Source organism: Panthera pardus, unplaced genomic scaffold (genome assembly GCF_024362965.1).
Source record: "Panthera pardus isolate Hobbes unplaced genomic scaffold, ASM2436296v1 HiC_scaffold_8, whole genome shotgun sequence".
Lineage (NCBI taxonomy): Eukaryota > Metazoa > Chordata > Mammalia > Carnivora > Felidae > Panthera > Panthera pardus.
The window spans coordinates 50,573,271-50,600,680 of NW_026527013.1; the positions used below are offsets into that span (position 1 = coordinate 50,573,271).

General features: G+C 44.2%; 1 protein-coding gene and 1 long non-coding RNA gene across 3 annotated transcripts in view; one reads left to right on the forward strand and one right to left on the reverse strand.

Moving 5' to 3' along the window:
- Positions 1-1,011, reverse strand: part of LOC109254410 (uncharacterized) — a 71,017-nt gene extending 70,006 nt beyond the window's left edge. Inside the window, exon 1 of one of the 2 annotated variants that reach the window (XR_008420691.1) lies at positions 784-1,011. This is a non-coding gene — a long non-coding RNA (uncharacterized LOC109254410). Of the gene's footprint in view, positions 1-535; positions 627-783 lie in introns of those variants that run through there. The other variant, XR_002074789.2, reaches the window with a different exon arrangement.
- An 83-nt stretch (positions 1,012-1,094) lies between these two features.
- Positions 1,095-27,410, forward strand: part of LMCD1 (LIM and cysteine rich domains 1) — a 57,948-nt gene continuing 31,632 nt past the window's right edge. Inside the window, exon 1 of the mRNA XM_019428299.2 lies at positions 1,095-1,259. Coding sequence (XP_019283844.1) covers positions 1,218-1,259 — 42 coding nt within the window. The 5' untranslated portion in view covers positions 1,095-1,217. The remainder of the gene's footprint in view (positions 1,260-27,410) is intronic.

Sequence of the window (27,410 nt, forward strand, 5' to 3'; positions counted from 1 at the left end):
GCACGGCACTGCGAGGGAAGACCTGGCTGATAATGTCTTACAGGACCTGTTATGCTAGACGTGGCCAGACACTTTGCCCCACGGATGTGAGAAATCCACAGATGGAAGCTTGCTGGTCCAGATCTCCATAACCCAATTTTCTGAGTTTAACTAGAATTTCCTGGTTTATGGCTTGCTATAATCCCATGCCCTTTCTTCCCAGGTAAGTGCTCACTCTCACTAACTCAGATTTTAAAGCCTTGCTGAAGAGTTCAACTTTGGACCAGTTATCCTCTCTGATCCTGTGTCCTCATGTACCAAATGCAAGTGAAAATCACCGTCATTATCATCACGGCAACAAGAACACCTTAAATACTCACGAAACTAGAAAGAAAATGTGCATCTCAGCGCTTATTTAAAATCAGAATTGTATTCTCCTCCTCGCTGAATTGGGAGGGTGTACTCTAACACAACTTATGGAAGGCACATTCATATAATTTAGAAACCTCCATTTAAAAACAAAAACAAAAAAAACTTAACTCCGCTGGACTCTCACCTCTTGTCTGCTCACTGGAGGGAGGACTTGCCCGGGTTTGGGAAAGTTAGCAGGCCCAGTCGGTGAGGCTGAATACCACCTGCCTCCCCCGCCTCGCCCCGCAACACACACCACCACCCCCCCCCCCCCCGCCCGCCCTCCAGAACAAGGCAGAAAGGGTGGGAAGGGGAACACGCTCAGCATTTATTTTTGGACCCAGCTCACTAAAAATACCTCGGCCTACCAGTTTGATCACTCTCCCCTCTGACCTGAATGGATCGCGGGGCCCAGCAGCCCGCCCCACCCTCTGCCCGTTGTCCTTTAAAGGAGAAGGGCGTGGGGACGGATTCCTGCCGCTCACTCGAGGGACTGATGAGAGCCGCCCGGACCGGCAGGGGCCGCGGCCGCACTGACGTCAGGACAGCGCTCGCGCCGCAGCAGCCGCCCAGCGCGGCCCTGGCCGCCCAGAGGGAGGGGGTTGAGCCGCGCGCTGCGATTGGCTGGCCGAGCGCGAGCGCTCGCGAGGATTGGCTGGCGCGGTTTTAGAGGGAGTCCCGCTCTCCAATTAAAGGACCTCGCGGCGCCGGGCTGAGCGCAGAGCTCCCCCTGGGCCCGCGAACCTGGCCATTCAGCCAGCGCTGTCCCCGCTGCGCGCCCTAGCGCCTCTGCCGAGAAGCCAGGCGCTGTTCCTGCACCACAGAAGATGGCAAAGGTGGCTAAGGACCTCAACCCAGGAGTTCAGAAGGTGAGCTGCTATCTGTCTGTACTTAACCCACATTCTACCTTTTCCTTGTGCCCCTCTCCCAGGTTTCGCGGAGACTTCCCCAGACGTAAGTAGAAGGAAATTCATTAAATTCCAAGACTTCCCAGAAAACAAGTTGGGAATACATATTTGAGCCAACAGGCACACACCCTAAAACTTACTCTTAAAAGCCATTGTGTAAAGTATTTGCAAAGAATCTTAGTTCTTCAGTGATGCTAATTAAAATTTAAATAAAACTTTTTTTTTCTTTTTAAGAGTAATTCTGTTGTCTGAAACGAGGGGGAAAAAAAAATCCTACCTCCTCCCACCCCATCTTCCACCTCCCGGAATTGAGGTGAAGGCTTGGGGGAGAGTAACATTTACTCACAAGGAATCTCCCCTTTGGCTGTCTGTCCTCCTAGTATTTTGTGTTTTTCGCTCTCTCTCTCACACACACACACACACACACACACACACACACACACACACACACACGTTTCTTTAGTTGGTGATGTTGGCAATGGCAGCAGTGCCAGCACAGGGGAACTAATTTCTGTCCCCAGGGTCTGCACGTTTCCCTTTCAGGAAGGGCTGGCCCAGAGCCCAGAAGGTCACGGGTGAATTACTGCAGGAGAGGCCCTCAGCTGTGCCTGTAGCTCCAACACCCACCAGCTACTTACCTGGATGCAGTTGGGAGAGGGCACAGGTCAGAGACTTAGAGGGCAAGTGAGCTGGAAAGGAACAGAGAGACAGACAGTCTAAGCCAGTGGAGAAACAAAAGCCCAGGGTTATGGAGCATTGGTTCCAGCAGGCAACACAGGGTAAGGAAAGCCTTAGGCTCTGAAACCCTGGCCCTGCCCCTTTTTAGCTATACTGTTTTGACCACGTCACTTTTCTGTGCCTCATTTTCCTTGTCTCCAGTTTGGGGGATAGTAGACCTCGCCTCCCTCCCAGCAGTTGTATCAGTAATGATACACTATGGGTTAATCTCCCAAAGCAGTCATTTTTAAACTCTTGCGGGCAGAGTCCTCCTTAGACATCTGCCATTACCTGTGGAGTAGGATGAGAGGCAAAAAACCAAAACCAAACAAACAAAAAACCCCAAACCCATGTCCGACTCAAAATAAAAATGCAAGCCAGATACTTAGAGCCACAGAGTTCGTGCATCTGATTTATTGCTGCACCATTACATAGCTGTCCTGCCCCAGACTCCCACAAAGAGTCCTGCAGACCTTTCTGAATGTGTTCACCAAGTCAGACTTAATCAGGGCATCTCTGGAACCTACCGTGTCCCATCACATTTGCCAGACTATTTGGAGAATCAGGTCGTCTCTCCGTCTATGGAATTCTCAGAACACTTTAGATCTTGGTAAGGTACCTGCTAATTTCTACCTAGTAGTGAGTCCCGCACGCACTGCTCTTATTTCTTTACACATCTTTCTAAACTCCTTGAAGGCAAACCTTTCTGGTTCATCTCTGTTCCAGCACAGCATACCATACACAGCAGGACTCAATAAACTACCGGGGAACCACTGAATATCTGTCCAGCTAAGACCATAGTGTTCGCGGACAGTACATTTTGTACATGAATGTTTTTTAACTTGTAGCAGCCGGACATTTGTGTGCCTGAACTGCCTCCCCAAATTCAGCTGAGGTAAAAGAGTTTAGGGCTAAAGGGGCAGAGCTCCCACTGTCCTCTACAAAGTCAGGTGATTTGGGGGTGGTTTTACTACATGTTGACTGATAGATAATGTCTGAAGTAAGGCAGAGTGCATGGAAACCCTCCTCCTTACTGAAAGCCAAAGCCACAGCTTGGAGGAAGCCTTGTTTTTATTTTCCTTTGCATCGGAGAGTGTGATTATCCGGATTAGAGGTGGAACATGTTCTCCTTCTTGTCACCCTCTAGTGCCAACTTCCTTGGCCTGCAAAGGGTTTATTTTCCATTTAGATCCAATTACAGGCTTAGAGAAGGAATGTGGTGGGTAGAGATGAAAGAGTGGACTTTTTTTTTTTAACCTCTTGGGACTGTGGCAATGAGGAGGACGGTCACCACTATGTAGATTAACCAAAGTCTTCAACTCAAAAAGTCAAGGGAAAAGAAGGGAGTGGGAGAGAACTTCTCTTTGTTGAACTTTATAATAGTGATTAAACACTGTCATACCAACAGCATGCTGAAAAGCTTTTATTGCATATTTACTCTTTAAATCTGCAGCAGCAGGGCGGGGGGTATAACATTTGGCTTCAGGATGCCTAATCACACGTAGGCATTTTGAAACCATTTCATTAGACTCTTGGAGCTGCAAGAGATGCATTTACAAAATGAGAAATGGTTTAAAATGGCACACAAACTGTCTCTGCTGCCCTACCCCCAAAGGGAAGAGGGATATGAGGAATCCTTAGCAGCTGGAAAGTCATAAAAAGGTCTTCAGGAGAACATAAAATCCAGAACCCGGAGTAGCCTTAGAGACTGTCTAACCAATCTGACAGAGTGGCTCCTGAGGATCACATACCTAGTTAGTGGCAGACCTTAGGAACAGTTACCTGCCTCCTCTCATCTGTGCCAAGTTAAATGCTCCCAATGGCTACTCTTGAGCCATCATTTGTTTTTTTTGTACTGGGAAAGAGAAGGTGTCCTAGCACAGAAAGTTCCCTAAGCATAGTCAACATTCCTTGGTAATAAAGGGCCTTGAAGGCCAAATGCCATTTCTTTTAGTGGAATCAACCACTACTGCGGATTTATTCTGTTGTTGATTAAGCAAATTTAAGAATACTGGTACTGCTGTTCTTGTAACCAGATCCAGGTTCCTACCCCAACTCTACCACTTACTAGCTATGTGCTCTTGGGCAAGCGAATTAACTTCTGAGTCTGTGTCCTTATCTGAAAATTGGAGAGACGGTCACAGCACCTACCTCCCAAAGTATCCGTGGTCATTAAATGAGATAATGTATATGACAGGCTCAGCACAGCAGCTTTCAGAGTTAGCTAGTAGTAGTAGGCGTAGTGGTAGGAGTAGTATTGGTTGGCAATGGTGGATTTCGATGGGTGTGTGAATGCTGAAAGGAGTCTTTTGGTGGATAAAGGACATGCTTTTCTTTATGACTATCTCATCTCAATAGCAACTAATTTTTATTCAGCTGAACCAAAGCCAGTTGCTCAGTCTTTTTTTTTTTTTTTTTTTTAACATTTATTTATTTTTGAGACAGAGAGAGACAGAGCATGAACGGGGGAGGGGCAGAGAGAGAGAGAGACACAGAATCGGAAGCAGGCTCCAGGCTCTGGGCCATCAGCCCAGAGCCTGACGCGGGGCTCGAACTCACGGACCGCAAGATCGTGACCTGAGCTGAAGTCAGACGCTCAACCGACTGAGCCACCCAGGCGCCCCAGCTCAGTCTTGATAAGTTGAACATTGATCTTGTCTTCATTCTCCCCCCAACAGATATAAAATCTGCTTACAGGGAACAGAGATCACCAGTCATCTCACTCTGGAGTCATAGAATTTTAGGCCTGAAAAGGGACATGGAGCTCTTTTCACTTTTTAGACAAGGAAACTTAGCCCCAGAGGGGTCCAGCTCCTTACGTGAGATTGCTGAGAAAATGTGCCGAAGCCCATTAGGCTTTGCAAGAATACAGGCCTATTGGCTGCCAAGGAGCCACTTGCAGGAATTTAGAAAGGACTAGAACAAAGAGATCTAAGAGCATGTTCACTGTTGACTGTACATGTGCCAGTGGATTGGCTCCAAAGGGAGCCAGTTTTTTCTGTTTTCACCCCTCAACACAATGTCAGAAGAGGATTACATGATGGTTCTAAGTGCATTGCCAGGTTCAGCTGGGCGTCTCCCCACATCCTCATCTGCATCCCCTCCCTCCTGGCTTTCCTGTCCCCCGGCTTCATCCTCTCCTCTGCCCTCAGCGCTTCCTGCTTTCACCTCCAGTTCCTGCAGCGTGCAAAACTGCTGGCATGTTGCCTGAGCGAGCTGATCCAATGTAAACACAGCTCCTCAAGAACTGTCGTTGGCTCCTTCAATCTTAAAAATATACTAGGCTGTCACTTAAAGATCTTTATAGCCAAGGCAGTGGAGACATGCCCATAGGTGTATAAGGAACTTGGCCCCAAGGAGAGCCTTTTTAAAAAAGAAAGACAGAAGTTATCCAAGTCCTTCTTAAAGGATCTCTGAAAACAGATGCTGAAGGCATTACTTGGTAAATTGCAGATGCTTGTCATCTTGTGCAGACCTGTGTGAATATGTGGGGTTGGCGGCTGCTGATGGACTTTCACCAGTGCATCCACCACCTGGGGTGGTGGGGGGCAAGGAAAGGCTTAATCACAGACCATCTCCAGGCTTTACACTCAGCCATCTAGGCTCCAAGACCTCCTCTTAGCCAGGGCCTATCCACCATTCTATAAGCAGGACAGAGGGAAAAGGACTTCGGTATTTCCCTCTGAAGTTCCTGTGGTTTGATCCTCTTTCCACATTAACTAGCCAAAGGTGACAGGAAGAAAAAGAATAGGCTGAGTCCAGCAAAAGCTGGGGACCAGGAAGGAGGGACAGTGACACAGGCTCACGTGTGCCTCTTTCTTTCCCACCCGCATGCCTGCCACTTCTGGTGAGAATAAGGTAAGGACAGAAAGGTGAGGGAATAATTCCTCCTACAGCCTGCTGGAGTCAGCAGGTCTCCTGAAGAGGTATTCAATTTGATTTTGGAAAGGAGATTCATTTTTGCTTTCCAACTTACACATTCAAAATAGCGTGTGAATAATAAAGTGGAAATCTGTCATGATGAGCATAGATCTTGGGAGTTCTTATCTCCCTAGGGTTCATCCAACACCATTGAAATATTTATTATGAGAAGTTTTCTGGCAGGGGTTGAGTCATGATAATAACTGCAGGCATTTCTTTACCAGGTGACTTTGGACAGGTCACCTTTCCTAGGAAGTAGCGGACCTTGAAGGAGAACCAGTCTTCCTTTTCCCTCCAGTCCACTGACCTTTCCAGTACACCAGACTGTCTCCCAAATAGCAAAGGATTATGGAAAACAGGCCTAAAACCTTGTCCCACTGAAAGTAGAATTGTGGAACAGCTCTTCAGGACATCCAGAAGGAAGAGACAGCTGTTGTCCTTTAAGTGCCTTCCTTTGGAAGTACCACCCCCCTCCTTTTCATTTGCTGTTGGGAAGAGGATTTGGCTGGCAGCTGCCATGATCTTGCCAGGTGCAGGGCCACCAACCACTTCTATAGGAGTCGCTCAAGATGATGATATTTCTTTAACTCCACATGGAATGTCTAGGGTGTCCTAAACCTATTCTTGGAGCTTCATACATATCAATGGCATGGATCTGCAGAAGTTCTAGAAATGCTTTCTATAAAGCTTTTATAGAAAGCATTAAACAAGAAGTTGGGTCTCATTATGTGCACTGAGATTCTTTCAGTGGCCAACATTTATACTTGGTATCTAAGCCTAAATATCTGATGTGGAAATTTGATGGTGGTCTCACAAAAACAGAAACGGTAATACAATTACAAGGCTTTGTCAAACTTCCAGATCAACTCTTTGCTCATTGTCTGCTGTTTTATATGAAAAGCAAACCCTTTTACAGTTTCTCTCAGAAGGGACATGTTTGATCTTTTATCAGTTATTTGGACTCCTGTCCCCTAAGGACTCTCCAGGAAGACTGCTTCATTGTCTGCTAGCATAGACAAATTCGAGGAAAGACAAAAGAGAGAAGGGAAAGACATCTCTTGAGTACATGCGGGTGCCTGACATTTTCTCACATCCCATTTAGCCTTAAAGACTACCATGCAAAAATTTGAATATCCTTTCTACACATGAGTAAATTAAGATTAAGTTTAAGTGATTATATGATGGCAGGTTACAAACTCAAACCCAGTCTTCTCTGGTCCCAAACCTTACCCTCTTTCCACTCTAAGAAAAAAATAAGAAGGCTTTCCTCAGAAGTAGCAGTCTGGTGGAGGGGAGCTGTGATTATCAGCGAGAGCTCCACTCAGAGATCAAAGTCCCTCTACACCTTACTAGTCTGATTCAGGAATTACCCAGCATTTACCAAATGTTACCAGGCATTTGTGCCTCTCTGGTATCTCTTGGTCACTATACTGTCACCCACATCAAGTCAAAGCCATTTCCAGATATAGAACAAGGGCTGTCTAGATTTCTCCTGGTTCCTGGTTTTCTAGAAGTCTGGTATAACTCTCAAGGGAGGGGGCTAGTAGGGAGGCAATCTAAGGAAGCATACAATAATATCCTGAAATTACTGAAGAAGCAGTGACCCTTGGCCAAAAAAATAAAAATAAAAATAAAAATAAATCCTAGAGATCCCAGTCCCAGAGCTTCCAGGAAATTCTAGCCTGGGGATAAGCTTGACCTCTGGAATGTGTATCTCTACATGCCTGGTCAGCCTGACTCATGGTCTACCCAATAACACGTGAATCAGGACCAAGCAAAACACAGCCAAGCCCCCACCAGGACATGCTTTAAAAGGAAATAAGATTGCTGAGGGGGGCGAAAAGCAAAGGCTCCATTTGGCACGTCACTCTTTGGAAGAACGAAAGAGGACTGGGGTCCAGCCCATGGCGGCTGTTTCAAATCCACATGATATGTTTATGGATTTTTTTTCTCCTTGTGTTTTAAAACATGAGGTTCTTTATCAAATTAATCTTTGGAGAAAAATGCAAATGAATCATTTAAAAGAGCTGAGCTGAATCTAGGGATCCTTTGTGTGGCAATTGGGACACAGGGGAGAAATAACACGTCCAAGATTTACCTGAGACATAACCAAAAGATGCACTGATTCACAGCATCTTTTATGAATGCAGGAGAAAAGGGGATCTTCTCTATTCTGTCACTTCCATGCCCAGAGGACTCTAATTTCACGTCAACTTCATACCCTCAAACTTCAGAAGGTCAAGTGAATGTTTTGGCTATGAATTTAGCTTTGGCCACATGATTTAGAGGCCAACTGAGAAGCGGTTAAACACACAGCCTTTGCAAGTATGGAGATCTAGATGTGACTCATGGTTCTGCCATTTGCTAGGTCTGTAATCTCTGCCAAGTTGCTTTTCCTCTCTGGACCTCGGGTTCCCCATTTGAGAAAGCGAGTTAACAATAGTTCTACATGTAAACAATAGTTAACGAGATAAAGCACGAAAAGTGCCTGGATGCCTCAAAAAATATTTCCTCTTGCTGTTACTGGTATCCCCTCTCATCAGTACAGCACAGAAATCCCATAGGTAGTTAAACCAAGTTCAGCTTACCTACGTCATGTCACATGTGGCTTCCAAGATATCAGATTGCAGGACCTTCTCTTTGTAGCTAAACTTAGACTTAGCCATAAATATACTCAGGCAGCATCATATGCAAAATCGTGACAATGGCAACAATTTGCTTTGCGTATTTGTTGCTCCACTTCTAAAAAGGAGCCCTCCCCTTGCCTGAGACCAGTCATTGGCACCAGCCATGTGATCTTACACAGGGACTTCCTCTCACCAAGTCTCGGATGTCTTGCTTATAAATCAGGGTAATGGTCAGTCATTTCTTCATTTAGCAAATATTTATTTAGCTTCTGTCATGTGCCAAGCACCGTGCTGAGCACTGAATAAAAGACAATGAATAAAACAAGTTTTGGTCCCTGCCACATAAACTTGAGTCTGCTCAAATGCATTTCTCATAAAGGTAGGATAAAGGCCAAATAATGTCAGTGTCCTAGGATTCTGTGTGTTCCATGACCATCTGTAGCACTCAGGTGTATACACACACACCTACCTCTTCTCCTTTGCTACCCACCCTCATATTTCCCAGCACTGCACACATTTGAGCCACAACCAACCCCAGTCATGTCTACAGTGCAACAGTAGAACAAGTATGATAATTCTCCCAGTTACTGCATTTTAAACAGGCAGTTTAGTGATGAGAAGTCTGAGGCAAGGGGCATACTGGCAGCTCTCAGGTGCTACTGGTAACGAGCAGCCCCTTCAGCTGCCTTGCAGACATGGAAGAAGATAGATCGTCTGTGCTCAGCCTGTGTCCTCAGATGCAGCCCAACACCCCAGGCTCTGTCCTTAGTGGTGTTGATGGCAAGGGCACCAAAGGACAGGAGCACAGAGAAAGGTCTCTTGGCTGACTAACACCCCATAACCTGCCCTTAAGAAGACAGCATCTATTTGGGCTGTATGACTAAGTGACATGTCCAGGTACTGATTCATGAGGTGGACTACCAAGGTGACTGGCCTGGCTAATCCATTGGCTAGAAGAAGTGGAGGGAGAGAGGAGCCCAGCCCTGCCCTCATCCTGGAAGAGAGCCACCCACCTGCTGAGACATTCCTTCTTAAGGAATTCCAGTGTCCTTCTTAAGGGAGATCTGGCCCCAATGTGGGCATTGGGGTCAGCATTTGTGGGCTTATTGTAGAGGAAGTCAAGGGAGTTTTTTAAATCTTGCTAGCAGATGGAGGAGAGGTTTTTAACCAGGGATCTGTGGATAGAATTGAGGGTATCAAGGAATGTAAATGAGGAAAAATCGCATCCCAATATACCCAGCCTCTATCTGATTCAGCTTTTTCTTCAGTTATGATGGAAGGCAAAAGCCCAGATAGCTTAGCAGCCCGACTTGTCTTTTTAACCAAATAAAGCTATTGAACAAGATATTTATATTAGAAAAAGATAGCTGGATGTAGGCCCTATGCCCTTGATACCAGTGGAAATCTGATACTTTCATATCCTATTACAGCTTAGATAGATGTCTAATGTACCACTTATGCTTATCCATATTCTGGAATAACAATAAATCCACTGCTGAGTCTTGTTAATAACTTAATAAAGGCATGTGTGTTCCTAAATCATAGATCTGTTTTTATCTATTGATACTGTTTCAGTAATAATGGTTTCCTCTGTAATCCTACATATTTTATGCATTTAGAACATTATTCTAAGAGGGAATGCCTTTGTGTCAGACAACCAAAAGAGCCCAAATACATTAAGACCTCTGTCAAAATCAAGCTTTAACAGTATTCTATATACATATACACAAATATGTGCATATATAGGGGCGCCTGGGTGGCTCAGTCGATTAAGCATCTGACCATTGGTTTTGGCTCAGGTCACGATTTCACAGTTGGTGAATTTGAGCCCCACATGGGGCTTCGTGTTGACAGCATGGAGCCTGCTTGGGATGCTCTCCCTCCCTCCCTTCTTCCCTTCCTCTCTCTCTCTTTCCCCCATCTGCTCCTGTGTGCTCTCTCTCAAAATAAACTTAAAAAAAAAAAAAAACGAATTTAGTTTGTGCAAACATATATGCAATTATGATATGCCAGGAACTAAGCTGATAAGTAGAAAAATAGAAGGAAAAGAGTCCCAGAAGCTGATGGTTTCAGAAGAAGAGCAGCCAGTCCGGCCATTCAAGAAGAAACAGTCCCTGAAGACCTTGACCAGAGGTAGGAGTATGGAAGTGAGGGGGATCAGAAAAGGCAGTACTTAACCCCACCTGGGAGGTCAGGGAAGGCTTACCCAGGAGGTGACATCTGAGCTGAGTGTTGAGAGACAAGGATAAATGAGCTGTTAGGATCGGGTCATGGTCTAGTTTTATGCTTTCCAAGTACGTCACGTATACTGTCCATCCTACCTGACTTCTAACTCAGGGAATATCATCCATCTTGAATTGCAGAGAAATACATTTCCGTGTATCCATCCATCCCTACATCTGCAGCTTTTGTTTTCTCTTCTGAGAACTTGCTCCTCTTGCCTCTCAACCAAAATATTTCGGGTGATGAGGATACATACCCTGTCAGATGGGCACACAGACAGCTTTATGGCAGTGGCTTGAGACTCTCAGCAAAGGAGATCTGGCAAACTCACCCCCGTCGAGTTTGAAGTTTTGCAGGAAGATTTAGATTCAGAGACCTGAGATTATGCAATAGAAATGGGAAGAAAGGAACACACACACACACACACACACACACACACACACACACACACTGTGAAATTCAGCACACAGCACATGTGAGCAGAACATGAAAACAATCCAGAGCACCACAGGCAGCAGTTTTGCTCCCCGAGTTTTATTCACCTTTAAACTCTGAAACCATAAATGATACTTAGAGGAAAAGAAATCCCAAGTAGGACACCTTAATGAACTAACAGAAAGAAAATCAGCCTTTTGAAATGCAGGAAGTTGGTTAATAGGATGGAGAATCTGCCATCACACCAATTGCTTTTGTCCATTTCTTCAGATTTCTCACTTGGTCTGACAATGTGGGTTCCTTGTTGCCATGTGGTAGAGCAGATGAGGCATCAAAATGAAAAACACATGGTTTGGATGTCAAAATGTCACTGGGATGATTGTTCTTGATTTTTGTCAGTTGTATATGGCATGTAAAAGAAAAATTCCAGATGATTCCCTGCCAGTTATCTGGAAAATGAAATTATGGAGATCATTGCTATGTGTGGACCTGAGAAGAACCTGGGAAGAGGCGAAGTTTGATGGAAAAGCTGTGTTTCCTCTAGAGTCTGTCCTCCTACACAGCCAAAGGCCTGAACAGCCCGTGGGGGGGAGACACCCCATAATTAAGATTCATGCTACCTAGAATGGCTTTTGTCACTCACCTTTATTTTTCCTTGGACCCAGCCCAGGGCTGGGGCCATCACAAGGGAAATCATCATACATTTATTTTAATAATGCTTGTAGTGAATACTTCAGCAACTACAATTAATTTTTAAGAGGTCGAAACGGCTTCAGAGTTTCCCTAGGTCACCTTCCTTATTTTTTTTTTAATTTTTTTTTTAACGTTTTATTTTATTTTTGAGACAGAGACAGAGCATGAATGGGGGAGGGGCAGAGAGAGAGGGAGACACAGAATCGGAAGCAGGCTCCAGGCTCCGAGCCATCAGCCCAGAGCCCGATGCGGGGCTTGAACTCACGGACCGTGAGATCGTGACCTGAGCTGAAGTCGGATGCTTAACCGACTGAGCCACCCAGGCGCCCTGGTCACCTTCCTTATTTAACAGACAAGGAAACAACAGATCTAGCAGGTTAGGTGACTTGTTCCAGGTCACAGAGCTAGTGAGTAGAAGAGGTGGGGTAAGAATTTGAGGTATCATAGCATTTCAGGTTCAGAAAAACTTTTAAAACTTTATTTTGTTCAACTGTCCCATCCTTAAACATCAGATGAACTGGACACGACAGGCAGATGCTCTGAGAATACCACTGACAAGCACTTGCAGCTCCCGAGGAGACCTACTGAACTCCTCTGCTTATGAGACAACTCCTCCTCATTGTGAGCTAAAATCTGTCTCTGCAACCTCTTCCCATTGCTTCTGTTTCCCTAGCTCCTCAGTGCAAGGATGTGATGACCACTTTTTCCTAACGTTCCTGTTCTGGTAACTGACCAATTGCTACATGTTGTTCAGGATTAAGGTCAAAGCATCTGTTTCCTGGGTTAGTTCCTGGCTTCTGGGGGACCTGGTGTCAGCCTTTAGCCAAGTGAGATGGCCAACAGACAGCCCCCATGTTTTGTTTTGGCATGAGTTTGGTGACCTCCACTTAAGCAGGTTATTTACCTCTCCTTAAAATCTCACCCAATTGGGAAGGTCACTTCTATGCCACCAAACTATCCTATTTCTTGGAGGATAGCTTTTAAAGTGGAAAAACATGGCAAAAGAGGAGGGGATAGGCAACTCTAAGAACTAAGAACTCCAAACCTGTGTCCTAAATACTCATGAAAAATCAGCACTGTTCTATACACAAAGTACCTGATTTATAAAGGGCGGAGGTGTGGAGGTATGATAAGAAATCAGAAAAGGCTAAGGAGGAAAAGAAGAAAACCTTGATAAACAGAGGTAATATCTTTTTTAAAAGCTTTTAAAATTATTTGCAAAGTTGTCATAGCTTACTATATGGAATGCGAGAACAGTAACAAAGTAGTCTAAATTTTATATCCTGGTGACTTTACCATCTAGAGGGAATGCTCAAAATATAAATATGAAGGGGGCACAAGCCTAGGTAGCTCAGTTGGTTAAGTGTCCAACTGATGATCTCAGCCCAGGTCTTGATCTCAGGGTTATGAGTTCAAGTCCCACATCGAGGTCCATGCTGGGCATGAAGCCTCCTTTAAAAAAAAAAAAAAAAAAAAAAGAAGGCTGGTTACCAATAACTTGCTTTCATTAAAAGATGCCATTAAGAAAGTGAAAGACAATCCACAAAAAATATTCACAGTACATATATCTGACAAGAGATTGTATCCAAAATATATGAATAACTGCTTTAAATCAAATTTTTTTACCTTTTTTTAACATTCATTTTTGAGAGAGACAGAGCATGAGTGGGGCAGGGGCAGAGAGAGAGGGAGACACAGAATCAGAAGCAGGCTCCAGGCTCTGAGCTGTCAGCACAGAGCCCGAGGCAGGGCTCGAACTCACCAACCCTGAGATCATGACCTGAGCTGAAGCTGGACTTTCAACCAACTAAGCCACCCAGGCACACCCCATTTAAATCAATTTTTTAAAAGCAGTCCAATTTTTTAAAAAAATAGGTGAAGATTTGAACAAGCATGTCACAGAAAAAAAATGTCTAAATGGCTAATAAGTGTAGGGAAAGGTATTCAACCTTATTACTCCTGAGAAAAACACAAAAGCACAATGATACGGCATTACATACCCAGAAGAGTAGTAAAATTAAATATTGACAATAGCAAGTGTTGACGAGGATGTGGAGCAGCTAGAATTCATACATTGCCAGAGACAATATAAAATGATACAACCTTTTTGGGAAACTGGTAGAAGAATCTTGAGGAGGTAGAAAGAAGGAAAGAGCATGAGGGCAGAGGACACAAGACAGACATGGAAAAGAGTAGGTGAGACCAGCGTCCCTCAGCGGGATCCTCAACCATGGGGCTTATTCTAAAACCTTCTTACTCCTGGGCCAAGATCAGAACTGCCAAGGTAGGAGTAGAGCCAGAGACATGGGAGGGAGACTCTGGTAGATTTAGGAAGAATCTGGAGACGAAAAGGAAATGAAAGTGAGAGGGTTGGGGAAGGCACCATTCCAAACCAAACTGAATTTTTAATGTCTGGTCCCAAGTTTTATTATCTTCCTGCAGGCTCGCCTATGAAAGGATTGGCTTTAGGATGGTGGATGAGCCAAGCCTTGATTTGTTTCCCTTCTTCAAACAACTGACTTGAACTTTCATCTGATCCTTGAGGCCCCCTCTTTCTGGCTGGAGGTCTCTTGAGAAAAAACTCCAGTGATTTCCATGGTCCGGGGAGGCAGTTGGCTCAGTGCTCTGGACAACAGCAGCCACATCTCAGCAGAGTTGGCCCTCCTGAGAGACAAGAGCCAGAGGGACAACTGAAAATTGGCTGAAATTTAGTCCAAACCACTCAGAGCTCAGACCAATATCGATGTTAAGTTTCTAGTCCTTGATGAATATTTATACCAAAATAGGGCCAGTGGAAAAGTTCCATCTGTGTGGATTTTAAGAATTTTGCCTTCCCTCAGCCACGTTGACCAAACTCAGGAAAGCAGCAGAATCATTGCCAAGTACGTACTCTTTGAAGTACAAGAAATTCTGAGAAGGCCCTGGACCCATCATATTTCTTCTTATCCCAAAAACTTAGATTTGGCACTCCTTTCTTTAAAAAATTCTTACTATCTCCACCTCTTGGTGCTTTATTATTTTAGCCTAGCCTTTGACACCATGAACACTCTTTTTTTTAATTTTTTTTTAATTTTTTTTTTTTGACACACACACACACACACACACACACACACACACACACACACACACACACAGAGTGTGAGCAGGGGAGGGGGCAGCAAGAGCCAGAGACAGAATCCGAAGCAGGCTCTAGGCTCTGAGCTGTCAGCACAGAGCCCAATTTGGGGTTCAAACTCACAAACCACAAGATCATGACCTGAGCAGAAGTCGGACACTTAACTGACTGAGCCACCCAGGCACCCCCAATATGAACACTCTTTTGAAAGAGTGGATAAGTCTATTCAAAGTCTTGTTGGGTGAAATTGCTTTCCTGGTTGATATTTTCCCCATCTTTCTAAAATCTGGGTGGTCCAGTTAATCACTTTAACTCACCTCCTTACTTTGCTAGTAGAGAAATGGCCCCAAATTTTCTCCTCAGTTGTATTACTCACTCCATACTCCTCAGAACCAAAAACAAAAAATTTCAGTAAGTTCTGCCCTTGATAGGAGGGATTAAATTAGAAGCTTTGCTCTTGCACCAGGCATATTAACTGCATTTATCAAACACGGGCCATGTGCCAGGCACTGTGCTACATAGTTTTTTCCTAATGTTTATAGAAATCTCATTTTACGGATGAGTAAACTAAGATTCAGAGAGATTAAATAAATTGCATTGGTGACATAGCTAGATGATGAACATGAATTAAATGTAGGAGATTCAATCCACAGCTCTCCCTCTGCCCTCTATGCCATTTCTTATCTACATGTAACACATTTGCAGGGTTCCAGAAAGATGAGTAATGATAGAGAGTAGTGCTCAGGCTCAGACCTTTTAAAAGTCAATAGCACTAGTTAGAATTTAATAATGTTGTTTTATATTTGTTATATTTTTTACACTTACCTTCTATTTTGTTAATTCTTTTTAACGTTTGTTTATTTTTGAGAGAGAGAGAGAGAGCATGCACACGTGTGTGCAAGTGGGGGAAGGGCAGAGAGAGAGGGAGACATAGAATCTGAAGCAGGCTCCAAGCTCTGAGCTGTCAGCACAGAGCCCGACGTGAGGCTCAAACCCACAAACCGTGAGATCATGACCTGAGCCGAAGTCAGATGCTCAACCGACTAAGCCACCTAGGCGCCCCAGTTTACCTTCTATTTTAATATATTTTAGGGTTAAAAGGTTTTTTTCAAGAAATAAGTTTTTTTTAAGTAATTTGTTTAAAGAAAAATTATAATAATCACCCAGGTGGTATACTGAGGACAGAATTCATAAAGGAGGAACATAGGCTTTCATAAACATCTAATATTGGATTACCCTTGATCTCTATAGCACTTTACAAATTTCTCAACATCCTATATGCATGATCATGTTTGATTCTCACAACAGCCCCATGAGGATGGTAGGAATTATGATCCATTTTAAAGGTGAAAAAAATCGAGGTTCAGAGAGCAGAAACTGCTCACCAGGGTTACATGTGTAGTGATAAAGTAGCCAGGGCTTGGGTTCAGCTCCAACACAAATGGTGTCCCCTGCTGCTCCACCAGCAAATTCAAGGGCAGGAGTGGAGAAAGAGATGTTCCAAAGCAATGATCCAAGACCAGAAATGCCATTGAAAGTCTGTAGAACTGAATGACTCTCACAGGCTGGCCTGAGTTTTCAGTTTCCCAGTGGTTGTGTGTATTCTGTTTCATGGAGAAGCCCGAGGTTGCTAAGTCTGAGTTGCTCTAGAGAAGTCGGATTTTCTCTCTCTGGTGAGTCACCTTTCAGAAGGTCAGAAAGTAGCTCTCCCATCATGAGAGCATCTCCTATCTTCTGGGGTACACCATGGAAGCGATGGCACACACTAGAAATGGGCCCCTCAAAGAGGAAAAGCTGGATTCTGCCCAAGAAGAAGAGCATTTCTTTCCATGTCTACTTGCCTTGAACAACTGACTGGGATGCAGACCACAGGTCTGGGTGACTGGATGGGTAGGAATACCATAAAGATGGGAGAACCAGTGGGTTTGGGTAGCAAAGAAGGTGAGGTGGGAGTGCCAACAGCCTATCCACGAAGAGATTCCAGGAGCTGAAAGCACTCATGGAGGGAACACTGAGAGCTGGAGAGAATACTGAAGCCATTTGAATAGACAAATGCTTAAGAGAGAAAAGCATGTTGAAAATCAAGAGGCTATAGTGGAGCACCTGGGCGGCTCAGTTGGTTAAGCGTCCAACTTCAGCTCAGGTCATGATCTCATGGTTTGTGAGTTCCAGCCCTGTGCTGACAGCTCAGAGCCTCGAGCCTGCTTCTGATTGTGTGCCTCCCTCTCTCTCTGACCCCTCCCCAACTCACTCTCTCTCTCTCTCAAAAATAAGTAAACATTAAGAACAAGTGCTGGAACCTTAGAGTAGAGGGGAGGAGGAAGCGGTTGGGGAGGGCTGTTAAGAAGGGTTGGCCAACCAGGGGAGGCTAGAATCTTGGAAACTACAGGAAATCAGGTTGATTCTTGTTTTCCCAACTCTTCCTACAGGCATCAGCCTCAGATGAAGGGTATCTATTACGCATTAGCTTTTAACGCAACACTGAAGAAGCATTAATCAAAGGCAAAAATGAAAGTGTTATAAAAGAAGCTAGTCAGACACATGTTTATTAAGGAGCTACTATGTGCAAAGCAGAATTTGAGGCACTGGTGACAGAGCAATAAACTAGACACACAGGGACCCTGCCTCCATATTGCTTTCTGTCTAGCAGGAAAGAATGTCATTGAAGAGTTATATTCAGGATTAAGTAATAATCATGATGAGTGCTACAAAGAAGTATAAGATACAGGGTTTTCTAAGACCCTATGATAGGGGTACCTGAATGACAAATACCAGTTAGGTGAGGGGAGAGAGAAATGTTCCACACAGAAGGAACTGCATATGGGCAGACTCAGAGGTATACAGGAATGTATCATCTTTCCTGGGGCATATGGTTAAATGAATAATCCTAAATTTATTCAAGAGATAACTTTCTGGAAAGTGACTTGGTTTCCATAGTTCTGACTACATTTTAATTGTGTTAAATGAGCTGCAAAGGTGAGACCTTGAAAATGAATTATTTGCAAGGTGAGTGACCAAGTGCTGATTTCTGTTTCATAAAACTAGCTTGCAAAAACTTGATCTAAATGCCCTTAAAGTGTTTTTATTTCTAAGACTATGATTTCCTTCTGTCAGATTTTCTTAAACATAGAATTCCGCTATATAAAGTATATACAACTGATGCATTATGGAGAGGGAAAGTCAAGGAGAGGATTAAGTATTTGAAGATATATTTAATATTAGTTTGAAAAACATATGCTAGTGAAGAAAAAGAGGGAAGTCATTTATAAGAAAGGGTACTTGTTTTAAACCAAGAAACCTTCTTGGTAAAGGCACTCCAGTAAAACGGAAGTGGTTTCTTAACATCAAGGCACCAATGTTGGCTGAAGGAAATGTGCGTGTCTCCATGCTTCCAATGTCATAAGTTAACCTGAGAATTTATGTGTGCGATTCCCAGCAGGAGTCATTTGCATAAGTAAAGCCTTCAGACTTTTAATAACAGTGCTGTACGTTTACATGGCACACTCCCTATTACAATGTTAAGATTCGGATAAGCAAGATTAAAAATTCTCCAACTTGGTTTGCTAAGTCTCTCCATTTCCAAAATTAACTCCAATAAAAGTGTGTTATCCTTAGATCAGTAATGCTGCAAGAATTCAGACACATACACACACACACACACACACACACACACACACCCAATTAACATCCTTTTAGGAAAAAATTCTTAGGACATCAGGCCACTAAAATCAGGAGTCTTATAAAAACTGGGGAGGTATAATAAGTAAGTATTGCTGGCCTCAAGCTTAGAGTTTTATACTTGAGGAGGAGTCTACTAAGGGCTGAAACCTAAGAAGTAGGAAGCCACTTAGATTTTAATTTCCAAGTATGGCCTGAAGGTATTAGGCCTGGGGACACCAACAGCTTGTTCTCATTTAGGAAATGGGGGAGGGGAGAGTAAAGAAACCCTACAAGGACTTTATTTTATCTTAATTTCCCTCAAGCCACTTGGTAAATCTCTGATAAAATTCCCAAGGGGGTTGGAGAGCTTCTGGCGCCTAGCAAAACTAGTGGCATTACTTAGATCTTCCCAAGAACTGGCAGGGCCTATCAGTGAAAGAAAAAAAAGACAAGTTTAAGATATGTTGGAGCCTCTGCAAACAATTTGGCAAGAAATGCCAGGTCAGCTCTTGCCCTGTGGGAATCCCTTTCACAGTCAATGAAAACAACGCCCATGCTTTGGGAACCTAGTGGTCTCAAAAGATCCATAAAAAGTCTGGATGTTGGGGGGGGGGGGGAGAAGGAGGACCCTCCCCCCACTGACTATTTTAACTAAGCAGTGTGCCCTCAAATAATGGGCTGACCTGTCTAAAACCAGGCAGTTCTCAAAAACAGGAGAGAGTGGTTTTGGCAGTCTGCGTTTGTGCAATTCACTATTCATGTTAGCCTGGGCAGTCCAAAGGAAGCTGGTGTCAAAGGAAAATATTAGTTCAGCCTGAAAATCCTATCACTTCAGTCCAGCAGGGTCCCTTACACGTAAAATTTGTGGACCTGCTTTGGATTCAACCACGTGTACCCATGAGCTGTCAGCAAGAAGCTGGCAGCACACAGGCTGCTTTCCTCTCTCCTTCAGTCACCATCATTTCTGCACTACCAAAGGAATGTTCAACAATGGAGGCAGAGTCCTGAGCAGGGCCTGACAACTTCCAGCGTTTTCCATGCGCTGCCTTCAGATGCAATCATCCAGCCATGGAGCACTCGTTTTAGGATTTGGAGCTTTCTGCCTTGTTCTGTACTCCTCTTTTTCAAAGTGACCCCAGCCCCATCACCTTTGAAAGAAGAGTTACTCTGAAAATATTTCGAGACTGCCCACTTTGAAGGGCTCCGGCCATCGCCAAGTGGGAAAGGAGCCCAGCCATGTGAATTGTCTCATGCAATTGCTACAGCTCCTTTGTCCAAAGGTCCCTCATGTCAGGCCTTTCCAAGAGCCGCAAACCCTTGGAAAATGTACTGATTTGAGTCTTATCGCTTTTTTGCCTATTTTTGATGAAAGTGCTAAAAATACAAAAGAGTAAAATTACCCAAAAGGCATATGCAAGCAAAAGAAAAAGGGGGTAGGTAATCCCCTATCTTGGCTAGCGGAGCACTCACAGTGCCTGCTCCATTATGCCAAGTGATGATGTGGTAAGAGGTAGACATTACTAACAGACGCAGCCAACCAGGCCTGATAACGGGAAACAATGGTTGCAATAACTCGGTCTAATCAAGAGGAGACATTCAGGATGCAGACGGTTAAGGATGGGGTCAGCTGTTGGATGGGCTGCAGTGTTAGAACCAGCTACCCCAAAGGCAGGCTTCCATGTGCCCACTCTGTTCATGGCCCTGGGTCTGGGCGTTCCTGTTTTTCTGGAACCAGCCTCAAATCAGTGAAGGTTGGCTCAAAGAGGAGGGAGGGGGGGTTAGGAAGGGAGTTGAGAGCGGGGTCTTAAACAGAGAAAGCTTTCATTTCACATTTTCCTCCCCCCATATGGATTTGCTTTTCTATTCAGTTTTCATAGCTAGATTAACCCTTTGTGTTCACACATGTGAATCTTGGGAATCTCCAATAATTTCCTTCCCTGGAGGGGAAGACAGAACCAAACAAGTGATTACAAATATAGAAAATGTTCCATACAGGGCTGTGTGTGCGTGCTCACTCATGGATATGCATGCCGTGTGTGGATGTGTGCACGTGTGTGTGCGTGCGTGTGGATGGGTGTCTAACAGGTCATACGTGGTGGTTAGGAGCTTAGAAAGGATAGGAGAGGGGAGAGCTTCCTGAAGAGGTAATGGGAGGAACTGGCTGGCAGTTTCCGGAACTACTCCAGGGGCATGGTCATCAAGGAGACTCAACAGATGGATTGGGACCCATTTCAGGGGAAGCTGGCAGGGTAGACAGAGGAGCGAAAAGCTTCTTTCACCACCCCAACGGGCTGGGACCGCCGGGCATCCTGCTGACTTTTCACACCTTCTAGAGCATGTGCTGGGATTCTGTGAATTTTCTTCTCCTTGCTGGCTGCCCTGCTTTCAACTTAATTTTACCTGTTAAATATCATGTGTTGAGAGAGGAAGAATAGTAAAGAGAACATGGTGTATTTTGTCCCAAACACAAATTCTCGTAGAGTCAAGCCTGGACAAACCATCTTGACAAAAACAAAAACAAAAAACAAAAACAAAAAAACTTTTCTTATAGAGAGTAAAAAGTGCTCTTTTGTTGGGCATTTGTTCAAAACTTTATTTGGGATACCAGACACTCCTAACATGAGCTAAATCCATCAGACTAACTCAACCACAGCTGGTCTGAGGAATCAACTTAATACACACAAACCATTTAACAGGAAAGATAATCAGATCTATACCCCAAAATACTGACAACTCAAGCATTTCTGCCATCAGCTCATCAGCCACTAAATGTTTTCCTTTTCTGCTGCTTTAAATAGGATTGGGCTTTAAAAACAAAAAGGAAAAAGAACAAGTTTTCCATCCATTGAATTCTGAGTACAAGATCAGCTGGGCTAATCTCAATTTGTTTAGTCTATGCATTTTTATCCTTATTACACAATTCAGGAAAAGGGTATCTAAGTTGAAGTGATTTCGTTACATCTGTGCTTGTCCAGACAGAAGACTAGGAATGCCCAGGGAACAACCATGGAGAAGAAACAGTGTATGTGGACACATACCCACACAGATACCCACATGCATCTGCGCACACACATCCATGTACACACATGCACACACACACAATCCCCTGAGGAATATTTGTGTCCCCAGATATGACCTCTGATGTAGCAAGGTCGTTGTTGCTGCCTTTGTGAGACTTGCTGTGGTTTTAGGAGGCACTTTATTCTAAGTTGTTTCCATGGCTAATTTGCATGGCATTATAGAGAGCATAGGTCAGTCAGTGCAGAATGGAAATTTGAATAAGTAAGTTTCTGCTCACTCCTCTGTACCATATTTGAAGCCAGCCACCTTAAGGCCAGGCTACACACCCCACTTTTTCATCTCCTGTTTGGGGAAACAGGGTTTTCTTGGCCACAAACTGAAGCCCTGGCTTGAGGCTTCTGCAGCCAGAGTACAAGTATCAGTAGGGAGGAGAGAGAGGCAGGAGATCAACACAGGGCAACAGTTGTGCCTAAAATTGGAGGGGCAAGATGGGGAATGCCCATTTTATATATAATATTCCATATATATATATGTATATATGTATATACATGTATATACATATATATGTATATACATGTATATACATGTATACATATGTATATATATGTATATGGAATATGGAATAACGCCCAAAGTCACCCTAATGTAAGAGTTTGTGTTGTTCATCCAGCATCCCTGGATTTCTGGGCCCCAGTCTTTACCTCTGGTGGCACACAGGACATGTCACAAGGAGGGTTTATGTTCAGGAAGGGTGACGAATGTAACTCTGACATTAAGAATGGACAGTTATTGTACTAGTAAGTGTATTGATTTCATTACTCTGTTAAGATTTTGTAAGGCTATTTGGCAACTCATTCTTTCAATCACTGGAGAGCTTCAAAAAAAAAAAAAAAGAAAGAAAGAAAAAAAGAAAAAACACAGAAGTTCAGACCCTGTCGAGGCCATGGGGTTCTTGAGTGGGACAATGAAATATAAGGCCCCCATTACACTTCCCAGCCAGGTCAGTCTCTGAAAGGATCACACTTCTCAAGTGGGGGTGGGGAAAACAACTATCCACGATGCAGCTTGTAACCATCTGGGCCTTGAGTGTCCCAGCTTGGGCCCCTCTGTCTGGCAGGACCTCTCAGTTCCCACTTGGGCCCCAGGTTTAGGGAGGACCACCCTGACCTCAAGCCTGGCAAAGGATCTCAACATCAGTGGGAGTCACCCAATAAGTCATCCAGCCAGGGAACTTTAGAAGCAGAGGAAGGGCTGTGGTCTCCCTTCTGTCTGGCTATTCAGAGAGTTACTGCATTTGGCATGAATGCCTGTGAGGTGGGCTTATGCCAGGTAAGAAGGAACCAAAATGAAATAACAAAAGTCAGACATGCTGTAAATCTCACCTTGTAGGGGATGGTGGTCTGGGAGGAGATGTCTCTCTCCGATGAGCTGAGAGCCACAGAGTCCAAGTTGTAGTGGCTGAGGGTACAATGGGGAAGCCCAGTTGTTCCCAAACTTGTCTGCACATTGGGCTCCTCCAGAGAACTTCCCAAATGACTGAGGTCTGTTGCCCATCTCCAGCAATTATGGCTAAATTTCAGTGGCATGCAGCTGGGATTTTAGAAGTGTTAAAAGATCTCCAGGTGATTCTATTGTGTAGACAAGTTGGGAACCACTGATGTAGCCCTTTGCTCTTTAAACCGTGGTCCCCGGACCGGCAGCATCCCCGGACCTTTCCCTGGAAGGTCGGTAGAACTACGGAATATAAGGCTCATCCCAGACCTGCTACACCACAGTCTTCTTGTTAGCTAGATCCCAGCTGATGTTCATGCTAATCAGAGTGTCTGATTAATTTCAAACACATGCAGACCAGGCCAAATCCCCATACTAAAGTACAATGTCATGGCACACTCTTTCTAATTCCTGGCACCAAATGCATTTGCAGTTCTACAGTTACATGGGTTCTTTGAGAAGTAAGTGTAAGGGCCCCAAAATACCTGGAAAATTTCATTTCTTGGCATTGCCTGTAGTGCATTGGTTAAATTAAGATGGAGATTGGGGATTCTGAGAGACCTGGGTTTATTTCTAAGCACCAGGACTTTAATTTGACCTCTGTGAATAGTGTTAATTAGGGAGACCAACTCTTTGTGGTTTGTCCAGAGCATTCCTGGGTTCAGCACTAAAAGTCCTGCATTCAAGCCCTGATTCAGTCTGAGGCAAACCAAGACCATCCGTTTCCTTCAGTTCCTTTATGCACAGCCTGATCAGTGGTTGTCAGACTTGAGCTGTGCATGCAGATCCCCTGGGGGGCTTGAACAGCAATGGCTAGGCCCTACACCAAGTAACTGAGTTAGTGGGTCTGGGGTGAGAACTGAGGATTTGCACTGCTACCAAGATCCAAGGTGTGTGGGGGTCCACACCTCGAGAACCACCACGAGGCAGCGTAAGATTTGCCTGAGCTTGGGCTTAGCACAGTGGCTGGAAGCTGCAAGGCCTAGTAGTCATTGCAGCTGCAACTGATTATTTTTTTTATGGAAAAGATGCGACGTGAGCTGGTCTCAAAAGAGTAGGTGGGGCTGAAGCTCCCTGAGGTTTGATGAGCCTGAGCAAAAAAACAAAAAAACAAACCCCAGTGTATATTTCAGAGAACTTCCAAGTGATTGGAACTTCTCAAGTGATTGGAAAGAGAATCTGGGTAGAAATAGTAGATGATATGGAAGTAAAAATAGATAAATTTGGACTGGTGAAGTGGGCCACATTCTAGGAGAATGGAGACATCTAACACTCAACAACGTTTATCCCTCTTAAAGTGGCTTAATTCAACTTCAAAATGAGATGGGTGTGAGTATCCTTGATCTAAACAAATTATTAAGAGTTGGGAATACGTGTGCCTGGGTGGCTCAATCGCTTAAGCATCCAGTTTCGGCTCAGGTCATAATTTCAAGGTTTGTGAGCTCGAGCCCTACATTTGCCTCTGTGCTGTCGGTGCAAAGCCCACTCCGGATCCTTTGTCTCCCTGTCTCTCTGCCTTTCCCCCTCTCACACAAGTTCTCTCTCTCTCTCAAAAATAAGTAAACATAAAAAAAATTTTTTTTAAAAGGAAATACTTGAGAATAAACCCCAAAATGACTTGCCTCTTGCCTTAGTTATTATGATTTTGTTCTTTTTTAAAGTGGTAACAGTTTCTAGAAGACAGTTTTCAACATGTTGTCCCCCAAGCCACTGTCTGTCCAGTCATCTCCAGACCTTGGGTTGGAGGGTGAGCCCCAGCTCCCCAGTCTGGTACTAAACATAAGTGACCTCTCGCCCCTCACTTGGGCTTCCAGGGAGGGAGCAGATAAATCAACTGAAGCCAATACCCTGGTGCTTTTCTCCTACAGGCACTGCCTGTGGTTCTGATTCACTTTCTCCTCCAACCACTGCCTCTCTAGCTGCCTTCAAAGCCTGTCCATTGCCTTGAACATGTATAGTTTAGTTTATTTAGCAGAACAGGGTTGGATGGTAAAAATACTGAGACCAATGTGATCATGGCCTTGTACTACTGCCCCCAACGCTAACCTGGAACCCCCCCCCCAACTCCTACAGACACACTGTCCCACCTGTTTGGATCCAACTGGCCTAATGCCCAGAGTCAAGGCTAGACCTGTAGGAGGCCATCTGAGGTCTGGAGACTCCTAGTGTGGTAGGAAATCATAGGGTCTGGATTCCAAAAACATGAGTATGAATTATGTCCTGAGCAGCAAATCCCATTAGATCTATGAGCTCAGTTTTTTTTTTTCATGAGACAAATGCAAAGTGTCCACATCCTAAGGTTGTTGTGAAAACCCAGTGAGATAAGGAATGTAAATATACTTTGTAAACTGTCAAGTGCTATATCCTTGATGGAAAGTACCAGAGCAGATCAGATGAGAGCACAACTCTGAAGTAAGACCCGCCTGGTTTCACTTCTTGGCTTCACCACTTGCTAGCCGTTAGATCCTGAAGAAGAGGCTGAACCTCTCTGGGCCGGCTTCCTCATCTGAAAAGGAAGTCACTAACAGTACCTCTCTCACAGGCTTGTCAAGCATAAATATTATGAATATGCCTGGCATATGCCTGGCACATGAGGTCTACTCAATAAATGTTAGCTACAGTCAGAGTCATTAGGAAAACTATAACATTTTGGCTTGAAGTACAGATGAAGGTAGAGTGAGGGGACCCCCCCTTCCCCATAGGGGCTCCAGCACAGACCATTCTGAATGGACAAGTTGCTTCTCCTTTCTCAGTCTGTCATGCATCCTCTGTTGTTTAGGAATAATGATTATCCTTCATAGTGTCATCATAATTGTTCAGGAAAAATGCTTAAGTAAGTAAGATCAATCCATGGATTGTCAAGCTGTTAATAGTTGGGAATTGTTGATAGCAATAGAGTCATTGCTAGAATCATTTTTTCCTGTTGATGATGGCAGTTCTTTTCTGGGCCTTCTCATAATTTCACCCCACCCCACTCTTCACTACCCTGACTCTACCTTCTCTCCTTGGTGGGGAGGAAAAGGTTTGTTTTTAAGAAACAGCATGTTGGCTAATAATTTTTAATAACACATATGCTTATAGGGGCTCCTGGGTGGCTCAGTCAGTTAAGCGTCCAACTCTTGATTTTGGCTCAGGTCGTGATCTGACAGTTCATGAGATCAAGCCCCATGTCAGCGCTGACAGCTGACAATGTGGAGCCTGCTTGGGATTCTCTCTCTACCTCTGTCTGCCCCTCACCTGCTCTCTCTCTCTCACTCTCTGTCTCTCAAAATAGAATAAATAAAACTTAAAAAACAAAGAACACATATGCTCAGAGACTTTACCTGTAAAAATCAAGTCAGAGTAATTGACTTGAAACAGAATTTAGTGTCAATATTCAGAACACCCCAGCTCAGAAAGCAAACCCATGGAGAGTCAGGAGTGCGTGTGATGGTGTTAAGGTAGAATTTTCAAAAACATAAAATCACAACTCTTGTGCAAATATACAATAAAACTTAGTAAAGATTTTACTCAACTCATTAGTTAATAAAGTAATCAGTAAGATATTTAGGCCAGTTCATAAAGCATCTGAAGGGCTGTGTATTTCAATGTTAGGACAAGATTGATGGGTTAGGTACATAACTAGCTAATGTCCAGCAGGACAATAAACCATAACCTTTAAGGTTATCTGTTTCAAAAAGACAAAAACTGCTTGTATTTGTATCTTTACTGGACAAAAAATCTGTAAGTTAACATGTGACTGCACCAAGTCTTGGGGTAAAGCAAAGTAAATTTGTCTAGATAATCCTCATAGGGGTGGGGGGTGAGGGCCAAGGTCATTGTCACCATATGATACTGAGAAGATGTGCCACCCACTTTTCTGCCTCATGCTCAACGTTTGGATAATTGTTTTTAACGATGGTAAATATTTTACTGTGCAAACAACCTTTTAATCTGATTTGTGGCTTACTACAGCCTGGTGGAGGCAGAAAGGGCAGGGAAAACCCATTTCTCAGAGGAGGAAACCGAGTTACACAATGGGAGGAGAACTCGCATTTTCTAATCCCAAATCCTCACTCCTACACTTCATATCGTATGCCCTCTTTTCCCTTCTTCATCCCCGTCCTGCCTTGTTCTTGGCTACGTTTCCTCCCTGTAATACTTCCCCCGGCGGTTCACCTGAAGGAAATGCTCAAAGTGGGGAGAAGGCTCTGTGGCCCCCTGCCCTTT